Source organism: Oncorhynchus tshawytscha, linkage group LG05 (assembly GCF_018296145.1).
Source record: "Oncorhynchus tshawytscha isolate Ot180627B linkage group LG05, Otsh_v2.0, whole genome shotgun sequence".
Classification (NCBI taxonomy): Eukaryota; Metazoa; Chordata; class Actinopteri; order Salmoniformes; family Salmonidae; genus Oncorhynchus; species Oncorhynchus tshawytscha.
This window is the reverse complement of record NC_056433.1, coordinates 41,192,155-41,207,274: the sequence shown is the minus strand read 5'-3', so window position 1 is coordinate 41,207,274 and position 15,120 is coordinate 41,192,155. Positions and strand designations below refer to the sequence as shown.

Here is a 15,120-nt window from a genome sequence, read left to right as displayed (position 1 = left end):
GTGCAGTTTAAGAATGTAGTATTCGGACACGGCCAGTGTGTGTATGTGCATGTTTATTGGTTCCCAACCGCCTGTTCAGACAGGTTTCAACAATAAGGTAAGCGAGAGATAGAAAGAAAGAGGAATAGAGAAAGAGTAAGTCTCTTACCTTTGACACAAAGCACTCTGCGATGGCCACAGGGTCTGAATTACATTTCTCCAGGTCATGTAGCAGATCTCTGAAAAACAAAATCACTTCAGGATATCACAACCTCAACCACACACGCATGCACACTTTCTTCTAATCCCTGCCTACATGTACATACTGTATCTATCTAAAATACTCCAGTATCCGTGCACATTGTAAATTTACCCTGTATTTAGCTTTTTTATTTTCTTATTAGCTATACTCTTTTTGATATTCTGTAGTTGTGCATATGACAAATACAACACAGCTAGTTACATGAGTAGGGCATGATGTCATTGTCCCTGTATTGCTATGTATCTTTGTGACAGCGGCTAACTAAGGGGGGCTAGCCTGAACCATGAAAAACAGCCCCAGATTATTATTGTTCCTCCATCAAACTTTACAGTTGGCACTATGCATTTGGGCAGGTAGCATTCTCCTGCCATCTGCCAAACCCAGATATGTTGTACTGCCATATGGTGAAGTGTGATTCATCACTCCAGAGAATGAGCATGGTGATCTTGCTCGGCTATAGAAACCCATTTCATTAAGCTTTTGGCGAACAGTTCCTGTACTGATGTTGCTTCCAGAGGCAGTTTGGAACTCAGTAGTGAGTGTTGCAACCGAGAACAGACAATTTGTACTCGCTACGCGTTTCAGCACTCGGCAGTCCCGTTCTGTGAGCTTGTGTCTCCTACCACTTCGCGGTAGACCCGTGACATTTCCACTTCACAATGACAGCAATCACAGTTGACCAGCTCTAGCAGGGCAGATATTTTATGAACTGACTTGATGGAAAGGTGACATATCCTATGACGGTACCACGTTTAAGGTCAATCAGCTCATCAATACGTGCCACTCTACTGTCAATGTTTGTCTATGGAGATTGCAAGGCGGTGTGCTCAACTTTATACAACTGTCAGAAACGGGTGTGGCTGAAATAGCCAAATCAACTAAATTGAAGGGGTATATACCCACATGCCTTTGGCCATGTAGTATATATAGATACAGCTTACAGCACCCCCCCCCCTCATATTTACAGGTGACACAAACCATCTTCATTCAGTAGATGTTTTGGAGACTGCACACTATATTTGTTTTAGGTATGTGCATTTACCTCTTTGAAGTTGTACAGTAGGTGATTGTTATTTACCTGTTGAAGTGGTAGATGTCGCGGATGTTCCCGAATAGAGATCCTCTATCATCTGAGCTCAGTGCTAGACGAGACTGGTTACTGATACACTCAAGGTAATCCTAAAGAGAGAGCGAAACATTTTTTTTTAAACAATGTACAGTATGTGAATTCATGCAATTCTATTTTTGACTTAAAAGGTATGGTGTTGGAATACTATTACAGAATATATTTCATGCCAGACAAAAACACTCCCCACTCATAAATAACCACAGCATTGCAAACTCTGAGACCACATACACTTCACTTATTCAGCTCGCACATTCAATCTGCTTTAACACTGCTAAGAAACATACTTCACACTTGAACCATGTTTCTGTGTTGTAAAACAACTGGGCCCACAGCCACACATCTCCCTGACTTCTCCAGTCTCAATCCGCCTACAGACTCTTCAGTGCGTAATCCAGATGGCTGTTAACCCAGCACAGCAAAATGTCAAACGGGCCTACAGTGTCCAAAGCAAATTTTTTAAATATTTTTTTTATACCTTTAAAATAGGCAAGTCAGTTAAGAACAAATTCTTATTTTCAATGACGGCCTAGGAACAGTGGGTTAACCTGTTCAGGGGCAGAACGACAGATTTGTACCTTGTCAGCTCGGGGATTCAAACTTGCAACCTTTCAGTTACTAGTCCAACGCTCTAACCACTAGGCTACCCTGCCACCCCAATAGGACAGGATACACAGGTGAGAGGCTTGTAGAGCACTGTCTAAGGAACTGATACTGTGTACTGTGTTTATTCAGGCGGAGGCAGACGGTCTCAGCTACCAACCAGATATAACCCTAAATCCGTAAACATTGGCACCTTCACAGATATCAACTAACTCACCCTCCAAATACACCTCTGCTGTTTTCAACCAAGATCTCAACGATCACTGCCTCATTGCCTGCACCCGTAATGGGTCTGCGAGCAAGCGACCACCCCTCATCACTGTCAAACGCTCCCTAAAACACTTCTGCGAGCAGGCCTTTCTAATCGACTTGGCCGGGGTATCCTGGAACAACATTGACCTCATCCCGACAGTAGAGGATGCCTGGTTATTCTTTAAAATTGCCTTCCTCACCATCTTAAATAGGCATGCCCCATTCAAAAAATGTAGAAACAGGAATAGATATAGCCCTTGGTTCACTCCAGACCTGTCTGCCCTTGACCAGCACAAAAACATCCTGTGGCGTTTTGCATTAGCATTGAATAGCCCCCGTGATATGCAACTTTTCAGGGAAGTTAGGAACCAATATACACAGGCAGTTAGGAAAGCTAAGGCTAACATTTTTAAACAGAAATTTGCATCCTGCAGTACAAACTCCAAAAGGTTCTGGGACACTGTAAGGTCCATGGAGAATAAGAGCACCTCATGCCAGCTACCCACTGCTCTGAGGCTAGGAAACACTGATACAACTGACAAATTCACTATAATTGAGAATTTCAATAAGCATCTCTCTACGGCTGGTCATGCTTTCCACCTGGCTACCCCTCCCCAGGTCAACTTTCCCGGCACCCTCTACAGCAACCCACCCAGGCCCCCACCATTTCTCCTTCACCCATATCCAGATAGCTGATGTTCTGAAAGAGCTGCAAAATCTGGACCCTACAAATCAGCCGGGCAAGACAATCTGGACCCTCTCTTTCTTAAATGATCTGCCGAAATTGTTGCAACCCCTATTACTAGCCTGTTCAACCTCTCTTTCGTATTGTCTGAGATTCCCAAAGATTGGAAAGCTGCCGCGGTCATCCCCTCTTCAAAGGGGGAGACACTCTAGACCCAAACTGCTACAGACCTATATCTATCCTACCATGCCTACCAAGATCTTCGAAAGCAGACTCAACAGCCTTGGTTTCTCAAATGATTGCCTCGCCTGGTTCACCAACTACTTCTCTGATAGAGCTCAGTGTGTCAAATCGGAGGGCCTGTTGTCCGGACCTCTGGCATTCTCTATGGGGGTGCCACAGGGTTCAATTCTCGGGCTGACGCTCTTCTCTGTATACATTAATGATGTCGCCCTTGCTGCTGGTGATTCTCTAATCCACCTCTACGTTGACGACACCATTCTGTATACTTCTGGCCCTTCTTTGGACACTGTGTTAACTAACCTCCAGACAAGCTTCAATGCACCTGTTCATAGCCCATCTGTATACAGCCCATCTATCTACCTCATTACTATACTGTATTTATTTATTTTGCTCCTTTTGCACCACAGTATCTCTACTTCATCCATCTTTTGCACATCTACCATTCCAGTGTTTAATTGCCATATTGTAATTACTTCGCCACCATGGCCTATTTATTGCCTTAACTCCCTTATTTGACCTGATTTGCACTCACTGTATATAGACTTTTTTTCGACTGTGTTACTGACTGTATGTTTTGTTCATTCCACGTGTAACTCTGTGTTGTATGTGTCGAACTGCTATGCTTTCTCTTGGCCAGGTCGCAGTTGCAAATGAGAACTTGTTCTCAACTAGCTTACCTGGTTAAATAAAGGTGAAATAAATCAAATATTTTTTTTTAATGGAGAATAATGTATTTACTGTTTTATTCACGTTTTCAAGTACTGGTGACAAATCATGCATTCCGATTCTTGCATAGATTGTAATGGACACATATGATGTGTGTAAAATGCTTTTTTCAATGTTGTACTAATTATGATGGCCAGTAGATTAGATTGTTTGGTGTTTGGTGAGGTGCTCCTCTCCTCTCCTGGGCAGTGACAGACACAACCAACTAGAATCACCCAGAGGGCAACTCAGACTGAACAATTGTGTAACAGAGCATGGGTGAATGTTCATATGGAGGATTTAAGGGTGAATGGGCAGATATAGGGGTTTCAGGGCAATGGTTTAGGGTTTAGGGTCAGTTGGGTTGGAGTTTTGGCTTGCAGCTAGCATAGTGGTTAGAGCATTGGACTAGTAAACGGAAGGTTGCAAGTTCAAATCCCCGAGCTGACAAGGTACAAATCTGTCATTCTGCCCCAGAACAGGCAGTTAACCCACTGTTCCTAGGCTGTCATTGAAAATAAGAATTTGTTCTTAACTGACTTTCCTAGTAAAATAAAGGTAAAATAAATATTAAATTGGCCATGGTTAAGGAGTAAGATGAGACTTTTTAGACATGGGTCACAGACTAGGCTGTCCTGACCCAGTCAATCAACACAGCCTAGTCTGAGCCTGATCACACACACAAACACAGTGTTAAAACCCCACATGCATGCTAAACACACATACCTCAGACACACAAACAGCTATACACACTCCCAGCTAAGCTTCTTTGACAAAATATAAACTGCATTTGACGCTACCACGTTACACATTAAAGGGATAATTTTTTCCTTCCATTCAAGTCATGGGACCGATATTAGCATTTTTCACACATGTTCAAATAATCTATAAGTGACTTTGTTGAGCTTCACAACACGAGATACTTTTGAAAGATTTGGACAAGATTTGGATGCAGGAAAAATGCTAATATTGGTCCCATGACATTAATGGGAGTTGTGCCACAAATGCTAAAACATTAGCATTTGGAAACAGTGAGAGGGAAACTAAACCAAAGCATGGATTGTTGTCATAGATTACCTTACAGCGTAAAGTAACCAGTATATAATTTTGCAATTTGGGTGAACTATCCCTTCAACACTCAGACACTCACATACACTTTCTCTCAATTTCTCCAAATCTAACACACACTGATACACACACTGATACAGTCTCCTCACTCCTCACTCCATACACCCATGTGAAAGCCAATTAACTAGGACACGCCAACTCCAAACATCCATATTGTTTTCCTTACAAATATTAACTAATGCATAATATTAGTAGATTAGTATAGAAAAACGCTCTGAAGTTTCTAAAACAGTTTGAATGATGTCTGTGAGTATAACAGAACTCATATGGCAGGCAAAAACCTGGGAAAAAAAATCCAACCAGGATGTGGGAAATTTGTAGTTTTTCAAGTCATTGCCTAGCGAATATACAGTGTCTATGGGGTAACATTGCACTTCCTATGGCTTCCACTAGATGTCAACAGTCTTTAGAACCTTGTTTGATGCTTCTACTGTGAAGGAGGGGGGAATGGGAGCTGAATGAGTCAGAGGACTGCCAGAGTAGCAAAGCTGATCATTCTGCCCCAGAACAGGAGTTAGCTCTGTTCCATTGCATTTCTACAGAAAAAGGAATTCTGTTGGAACATTTTGAAGATTTATGATAAAACCATCCTAAAGATTGATTGAGACTTTTTGACATGTTTCTACGAACTGTAATCAATGCCTTTGAGCCTGAACACACAAACACTGTTAAAACCCCCATGTTTTGGATTGTGTTTGAGTTTGGATTGTGTACTTAACGAGCAAACAAAAAGGAGATATTTGGACATAAATGATGGACTTTATCGAACAAATATATCTGTATGGCTTGTTTTGTTGTCTGAGCACTGTACTCAGATTATTGCATGGTGTGCTTTTTCCGTAAAGTTTTTTTGAAATCTGACACAGCAGTTGCATTAACTTGTTGAGCGTAGGATTTTCGTTTTTCTATACTAATGTTATGCATATATTAGCAACTGGGCCTGAGTAGCAGGCAATTTACTCTGGGCACCTTATTCATCCAAGCTACTCAATACTGCCCCCAGCCATAACATCCTAAACAAGAATGCAAGATATGGATTAAACCATTTTAGGGGGGCTTGTGGGAGAGTTCTTTTCATTTGTGGGGGGTTTTAAAGTACATGGGGGGTAGAGATGTGGGAAGGTAACGTCGGGGGATATGATGCAGGAAATATTACGATGATGGGGGATTTATCATTAAATGGAGGGCAAACACAGGAGAAGTTTATAAGTTAAATAAAAAATAAAACCCCTGGAAAGGGGGTTCTGAGCTGGCAACCCTGAGGTACCATAGTTACAATGTGACGCCACGTTCAAAAAACGTACCCATTTGACATGGCCTATTTCTCAGGCCCAGAAACTAGAATATAGAAATAATTGTCAGATTAGGATAGAAAGCTATAGTTTCCAAAATGGTCAAAATATTGTCTGTGAGTATAACAGAACTGATATTGCAGGCGAAAATCTGAGGAAAATCAAACCAGGAAGTGGCCTCTATTTTGAAAGCTCCATGTTCCATAGCCTGCCTTCGCTCCATTTAAAGGGATATAAACCAGATTCCTTTTCCTATCGCTTCCTCAAGGTGTCCACAGTCTTTAGACATAGTTTCAGGCTTTTATTTTGAAAAAATGAGCGAGAAAGATAACATTGCGTCAGTGGATAGCTGGGTGTTCGCATGAGTTTTGCTTTCGCAACAGAGTGGGGCAGCCATTGTCTCTCCCTCTCCTATTGAAAAAGCAACAGTCCCGGTTGATATATTATCGATTATATATTTTAAAAACAACCTGAGGATTGATTACAATTTTTTTTTTGACATGTTTCTGTGGACATTACGGATACTATTTGGAATTTTCGTCTGGGATGTCGTGACCACTCGAGCCTGTGGATTTCTGAACATAAGGCCCCAAACAAATAGAGATATTTTGGATATAAAAATAATCATTATGGAACAAAAGGAACATTTATTTTGTAACTGGGAGTCTCGTGAGTGAAAAATTCCGAAGATCATCAAAGGTAAGCGATTTAATCTATTGCTTTTCTGACTTTCGTGACCAATCTACTTGGCTGCTAGGTGTTTGTAATATTTTGTCTGAGAGAGATGTTCTTACATAAACGCTTATGCTTTTGCCAAAAAGCTGTATTGAAATCTGACACGCCAGGTCACAGCTTAGCTGTGTTTTGATATATTGCACTTGTGATTTCATGTAAATTAAATATGTTTAGTAATTTAATTTGAATTTGGCACACTGCAATTCAGCGGGTGTTGATGAAAATGATTCCGCTAACGGGATGGGTGCGTCAAGAAGTTAAGGAGAAGTTTATATCTAAAGTTACATGCATAACACTTGTATATTCATCAACATTTATGATGAGTATTTCTGTCAATTTCTGTAAATTGATGTGGCTCTCTGCAAAATCACCAGATGTTTTGGAACTATTGAACGTAACGCGCCAATGTAAACTCAGATTTTTGGATATAAATATGAACTTTATCGAACAAAACATACATGTATTGTTTAACATGAAGTCCTATGAGTGTCATCTGATCATCAAAAGGTTAGTGATTAATTGTATCTCTATTTCTGCTTTTTGGGACTCCTCTCTTTGGCTGGAAAAATGGCTGTTTTTCTGTGACTAGGAACAGACCTAACATAATCGTTTGGTGTGCTTTCGTCGTAAAGCCTTTTTGAAATCGGACGCTGTGGTGGGATTAACAACAAGTTTATTAACAAGTTTTAAAATGCTGTAAAATACTTTTAATTATGAGAATTCTGCTGTTTTGAATTTGGTACTTTCACTGGCTGTCATATCAATCCCGTTAGCGGGATCTAAACCATAAGAAGTTTTAACTTTCGCAGTACGGTTAACGTATGGAGTAGGATTGTTTTTGGGTTGATGATCTGTGAGGTAATAACATTTTATTTGCTTTGTGATTAGTCAAAAACTGTAAACGACAATGTCAAGTCAGGTGCTCCAGTTCTTGTATACACCATAACAAGTACATAGAAGATTTCTAAAAAACATAGGTGTTATTTTAGATTCTGAACTAAATGTTTAATCACATATTAGGAATGTGACCAAAATATAGAGAACCTGAGGGGGCCCGAAACTGTGGACATATTTAAAATACACCTTTTAGCTTGGGTTTTCCTAAGGGTGTATTAGTTGATCAGTTTTCATTGATATTCTTCAGTTTTTTATCCTCTTATGTTTGTTGTGTAGTAAATGTATTTGTTTTTTCCTGTGAAGCACATTGTCGTGCATTCCATGTCTGAAATGTGCTGTATGAATAAAGCTTGATTTGATTTGATCAAATATTTGTAATATGCTAAAAAGTGGACAAACTAAGTTAATATTTCTCATGTAAGGGAACACCCCCCTGAAATGGACAAAAATGAATGGGAAGTCATTGGCACTGGACAAACCATATACAAGGTGTCCAATACCACTCAATTCGGCGTTGTTTCGTTCCAAGTTGATTGCAAATGCCATATGGCAAATGCCAGGTGTAACACTTTAAAAATCCAACAGGTGGCGAGTGCGCTCCACCGTGGTTTTTCATATTGCAAATGTAACACAAGTCAACATCCAAAAGTAACATTTTGAAAAGTGAATTTTTTTTCAAAAACTTTTCACCCCCTTAAAAAAGTGCTTTCTGGATCGTTTTTCGAAATTATTTTGGATTTTGTGTCAATTACACATGTATAAGAACTGTATCAACATACTTTAGTCATATTTTATTATCATAAAAAAAAATGTTTTAGTTGTGCACAAGGCATATGTTTTGTCCATTTGCAATATGATTTCATAGAAGGTCAAAAGTCAAAGTCAAAAGTCACTTTTTTTCTGGCAAAATGCCATAAGAAATGTCCAAATGCAATATGAAAGATTTGAAATTGCCAAATCAGGATGTTATGTCCATTTGCCATGTACCATCACAAATTTGACATGCTCAAAAATACTGCAGAAATGCACGTGCATTTGCAATATGTTTCAATGGGCATTTACCATCACACATTTGTCATGCTCAAAACTCCTGCAGGAATGCGAAATTGACTTGCCCGATGAACTCGGGATGGCTGGGCAGTGATTCTGGTTTCTCTTGATTTCAGAATGTCACTTTGGTGATGGTACCTCACTGTTTAAACATATTGCAAATGGACAATAGTCACCGTCCATCAGTCAATTAGATATCATTCTGACACCAAACTGATACAAACTGACACCAAACCCACTTTTTCCAACTCGTTTAGAAGCCAACTATCACATACTTCAGAGCTGGCTGTTCGCCTTCTGTTCAAACCATAATAAAAACGTAAAACGCGTAGTTACGTTCTAGCTGCGGATCCAGTTCTGTTGTTATGTGTAGGCCTAGCTGAGGCGACCCCAAATTTCGGCTCGATAGGTCATTTGGTGCCCGAGCAAGACCCTAATTGGTGCTGAAAATCCACTTTTTTCCATGCCTTGCTACGGGGTCCTTGAATGAGCTATCGGGCAGAAACGTTGGGGTCCGTCTATATGGGCCGAGGCGGTCGTAATGCACCTAGTCTTGCGACTCGGGGACATTTCTAAACATTGTCATTTTCGTGATACAAAAATGAATTGAAGTTATTGCAAATGTACGAGGCTGTTTCTCAGTCCGAGAACCTTCTAGAGCCACGTAACTCACCACACACTATCAACCTGAGGTCTAGAACAGGTTTCTAAAGTTTCAGAACTCTAGATCTGATGGTTCTTTAATAGTTCGAACAAGGTTAACTAATGCAGGCAGTGTATGTCTCGACGCACCGCAATGTCTTCCTCCTTCCAAGCTGTGTGTGTGTTCGATTTAGTTTTTTCTTCGAAATTTTATGGGAGACATGACTGATTTACTGTTCATGAGGGTTGCCTAATCACACATAAGAAGTTTCGGAAAGATCTGACTTTTTTAACCCTTCGAAACAGCCCCTGTGACACCAATTATGGCACTTCCGGTTGGCACAGGAAGCTATAAGTAAACACTTATCCGCAATGACGTATGCTTTTACAGAATCCTGAGTTAAATCTTTATGTTAAGAACTGACTTATTTACAGAGGGTTTAGTGAGTGTGTTATTTCAGAAAATCACAGAAAATCACAGAAAATCACAGAAATCTCTCAGAGCTCCGAAGCACACTTTAAAAAGATTCGTATTAACACGCTGCAACTGGATCTGTAACTGTTTAAAAAAAAACGACATTTTTGAACATCACCAATTTAACATTGTACGATTTCTCTTAAATGACGATAGATAAATGGCTGGTTCTTTTTTTATTGACACCGGAGGCTCCTTGACTTTGACGTGAAGCGGAAAGAAAAATTATTGCTCTATTTTCATTTTGGACCTTTAATCCCAGAAAAATGGCCATAACTCAAACTGTTGAAGCCTAGACGCCATCTTGTTCGGGGCCAACTGCCCATTATGCCAAACCTATTCTCACCAAGTTTCGGCTTCAAAATATTTTCCGTTTAGGAGATAAGGCCACGTCGTTATTCGTGATGTTTTGTACATTTGCAATATGATTGCATTCGCCCTCTTGTGGGATTTAACGGGACAGCAGAAAAATGTCAAATTTTTTATTATTTTATAAAACGGAAACCGAATGTCCGAGAGAGTTCGTTTGATGACTTCCCGGCCCTGCTGCACGGCCCGACGCCGTCCGCGAATTTACAAACGTTTCGGACGTCTAGTAAGGGACCATACATTTTCAATGTGGACGTTCTCACTAACCATATGGCGAATGTCAAAATGTTCCCTTAAGGTATGCAATGGGCACAGCCATCTTTGACTTTGACTTTGTTAACCTGTCTAGGACCGCTAGCGGAACCCCCCGCAACAGCCAGTGAAAGTGCAGGGCGCCAAATTCAAATCAACAAAAATCTCATAATTAAAATTCCTCTAGCATACAAGTATTTTACACCATTTTAAAGATAACATTCTCGTTAATCCAGCCACAGTGTCTGATTTCAAAAAGTATTTACAGCGAAAGCAGCACCAACGATTGTTAGCTCACCACCAAGCCACCACCAGCCAAAGAGAGTAGTCACAAAAAGCAGAAATAGAGATAAAATGAATCACTAACCTGATGCTCTTCATCAGATGACACTCATAGGACTTCATTTTACACAATACATGTATGTTTAGTTTGATAAAGTTCATATTTATATAAAAAAAAATCTAAGTTTACATTGGCGCGTTACGTTCAGTACTTCTAAAACATGCGGTGATATTATAGAGAACCACATCAATTTACAGAAATACTCATAATAAATATGGATAAAGATATGACTATTATACATGGAACTTAAAGATAAACTTCTCCTTAATGCAACCGCTGTGTCAGATTTCAAAAAAACTTTACGGAGAAAGCAAACCATGCAATAATCTGAGTACAGCCTTTAGACAACAAAGCAGCCAAAAAGATACCCGCCATATTGGGTAGTCAACATTACTCAGAAATAGTATTTTAAATATTCACTTACCTTTGATGATCTTCAACAGAATGCACTCCCAGGAATACCAGTTCCACCATAAATGTTTGATTTGTTCGATAATGTCCATCAGTTAAGTCCAAATATCTTATTTTGTTAGGGCGTTTGGTAAACAAATCCAAAAGCGTGTTCAGGTCACGCCGAATGTTGGACGAAAAGTTCAAAAAGTTCTGTTACAGCCCGTAGAAAAATGCCAACCTAAGTATAGAATCAATCTTTAAGACGTTTTTTACATAAAACTTCATTAATGTTCTAACCGGACAATTCCTTTGTCTGTACAAATGAAGTAGAACGTAGCTACCTTTCACGTGAGCGCGCCAGACCGAGGCTGTGGCACTCTGCCAGAGCACTCACTCCAACAGCCCTTATGAGCCCCTCCTTTAGAGTAGAATCCTCAAAACAGGTTCTAAATACTGTTAACATCTAGTGGAAGCCTTGGGAAGTGAAACATAACTAATATCACCCTGTATCTTCAATGGGGGCTGAGTTGAAAAACTACAAACCTCAGATTTCCCACTTCCTGGTTCGATTTTTTCTCAGGTTTTTCCCTGCCATATGAGTACTGTTATAATCACAGAAATCATTCAAACAGTTTTAGAAACTTCAGTGTTTTCTATCCAAATGTACTAATTATATTTATATTCTAGCTTTTACGGCTGAGTAGCAGGCAGCTTAATTTGGGCACGTTTTTCATCCAAGCTGCCCAATACTGCCCCCTACCCCAAAGAAGTTCATTTGCGTCTTATAGTGAACGGCATTCTGAGATTAGGGAGTTTTCACTTGTCAAACATAAACAAACATGGCTGCCATCAAAGAATTTAGCTACTGTTTTTTTGTCAGCACATCCTGTTATTTAGACTGGCTTATGGAATGAGTTTGGCTGTGGATGTGTTCCGTGTAATGCTTCGATGATGAAGTTCGCATTTATCTTTTACAATAAAGCATGAAATTGAGGAATAAAGTTGTGAAGATCTTTATTTCCCATCAGTACAAAACTTTGTTTAGGTGCTTTTCAGACAAGAATGTTGTTTAGACGCATTTGTTGCATCATACGTTCTGTTGCTACTTTTCCAATGACCTATTTGTGATGGTACGCTGCAGGGACCACTCAACAAAGATCACAAATATGTGATTGTACTCAAAGGGTTAATAGCAGTAAGCGTTGGGAGGGTTGACAAATATTGATATTAAGGGGTGAAAAATTATGTTCCTGTCTAAAAGTGTAGTGGAAGAGTGAGTCTCCTGCCTCATAGATCAAGGGAATTCTCTTCGATTATAATCACAGCCGTATATATTCCCCCCCAAGCAGACACATCGATGGCTCTGAACGAACTTTATTTGACACTTTGCAAACTGGAATCCATACATCCTGAGGCTGCATTCATTGTAGCTGGGGATTTTAACAAGGCTAATCTGAAAACAAGACTCCCTAAATTGTATCAGCATATCGATTGCGCAACCAGGGCTGGCAAAACCTTGGATCACTGCTATTCTAACTTCCACGACTCCATTTTGTTGATCCCTGCCTAGAGACAGAAACTAAAACAAGAAGCTCCCACGCTGAGGTCTGTTCAACGCTGGTCCGACCAATCTGATTCCACACTCCAAGACTGCTTCCATCACGTGGACTGGGATATGTTTCGTATTGCGTCAGACAACAACATTGACGAATACGCTAATTCGGTGTGCGAGTTCATTAGAACGTGCGTTGAAGATGTCGTTCCCATAGCAACGATTAAAACATTCCCAAACCAGAAACCGTGGATTGATGGCAGCATTCGCGTGAAACTGAAAGCGCGAACCACTGCTTTTAATCATGCTTTTAAGAATTTATCTACTGTTTTTTGTCAGCACATCCTGTTATTTAGACTGGCTTATGGAATGAGTTTGGCTGTGGATGTGTTCCGTGTAATGCTTCGATGATGAAGTTTGCATTTATCTTTTACAATAAAGCATGAAATTGAGGAATAAAGTTGTGAAGATCTTTATTTCCCATCAAGGTGACCGGAAATATGACCGAATACAAACAGTGTAGCTATTCCCTCCGCAAGGCAATCAAACAAGCTAAGCGTCAGTATAGAGACAAAGTAGAATCTCAATTCAACGGCTCAGACACAAGAGGTATGTGGCAGGGTCTACAGACAATCACGGATTACAAAATGAAAACCAGCCCCGTCACGGACCAGGATGTCTTGCTCCCAGGCAGACTAAATCAATTTTTTGCCCGCTTTGAGGACGATACAGTGCCACTGACACGGCCTGCAACCAAAACATGCGGCCTCTCCTTCACTGCAGCCGAGGTGAGTAAAACGTTTAAACGTGTTAACCCTCGCAAGGCTGCAGGCCCAGACGGCATTCCCAGCCGCGCCCTCAGAGCATGCGCAGACCAGCTGGCTGGTGTGTTTCGGGACATATTCAATCAATCCCTATCCCAGTCTGCTGTTCCCACATGCTTCAAGAGGGCCACCATTGTTCCTGTTCCCAAGACGGCTAAGGTAACTGAGCTAAACGACTACCGCCCCGTAGCACTCACTTCCGTCATCATGAAGTGCTTTGAGAGACTATTCAAGGACCATATCACCTCCACCCTACCTGACACCCTAGACCCACTCCAATTTGCTTTACCGCCCAAATAGGTCCACAGACGATGCAATCTCAACCACACTGCACACTGCCCTAACCCATCTGGCCAAGAGGAATACCTATGTGAGAATGCTGTTCATCGACTACAGCTCGGCATTTAACACCATAGTACCCTCCAAGCTCGTCATCAAGCTCGAGACCCTGGGTCTCGACCCCGCCCTGTGCAACTGGGTACTGGACTTCCTGACGGGCCGCCCCCAGGTGGTGAGGGTAGGCAACAGCATCTCCACCCCGCTGATCCTCAACACTGGGGCCCCACATGGGTGCGTTCTGAGCCCTCTCCTGTACTCCCTGTTCACCCACGACTGCGTGGCCACGCACGCCTCCAACTCAATCATCAAGTTTGCGGACGACACAACAGTGGTAGGCTTGATTACCAACAACGACGAGACGGCCTACAGGGAGGAGGTGAGGGCCCTCGGAGTGTGGTGTCAGGAAAATAACCTCACACTCAACGTCAACAAAACTAAGGAGATGATTGTGGACTTCAGGAAACAGCAGAGGGAACACCCCCCTATCCACATCGATGGAACAGTAGTGGAGAGGGTAGCAAGTTTTAAGTTCCTCGGCATACACATCACAGACAAACTGAATTGGTCCACCCACACAGACAGCATTGTGAAGAAGGCGCAGCAGCGCAGCAGCAGCCACCACTAACATTGAGTGGCTGCTGCCAATACACTGACTCAACTCCAGCCACTTTAATAATGGGAATTGGTGGGAAATGATGTAAAATATATCACTAGCTACTTTAATAAACAATGCTACCTAATATAATGTTTACATACCCTACATCATTCATCTCATATGTATACGTATATACTGTACTCTATATCATCTACTGCATCTTTATGTAATACATGTATCACTAGCCACTTTAACTATGCCACTTTGTTTACATACTCATCTCATATGTATATACTGTACTCGATACCATGTACTGCATCTTGCCTATGCCGCTCTGTACCATCACTCATTCATATATCTTTATGTACATATTCTTTAT

The 15,120-nt window shown here is 41.0% G+C and overlaps 1 protein-coding gene across 1 annotated transcript in view; it reads right to left on the bottom strand.

The window, feature by feature from the left end:
- Positions 1-15,120, bottom strand: part of LOC112266748 (pleckstrin homology domain-containing family G member 1) — a 91,745-nt gene that overhangs the window by 39,929 nt on the left and 36,696 nt on the right. The window contains exons 3-4 of the mRNA XM_024444515.2: positions 1,320-1,420; positions 149-218 (exon numbers count right to left, since the gene is read on the bottom strand). Coding sequence (XP_024300283.2) covers positions 149-218; positions 1,320-1,420 — 171 coding nt within the window. The remainder of the gene's footprint in view (positions 1-148; positions 219-1,319; positions 1,421-15,120) is intronic.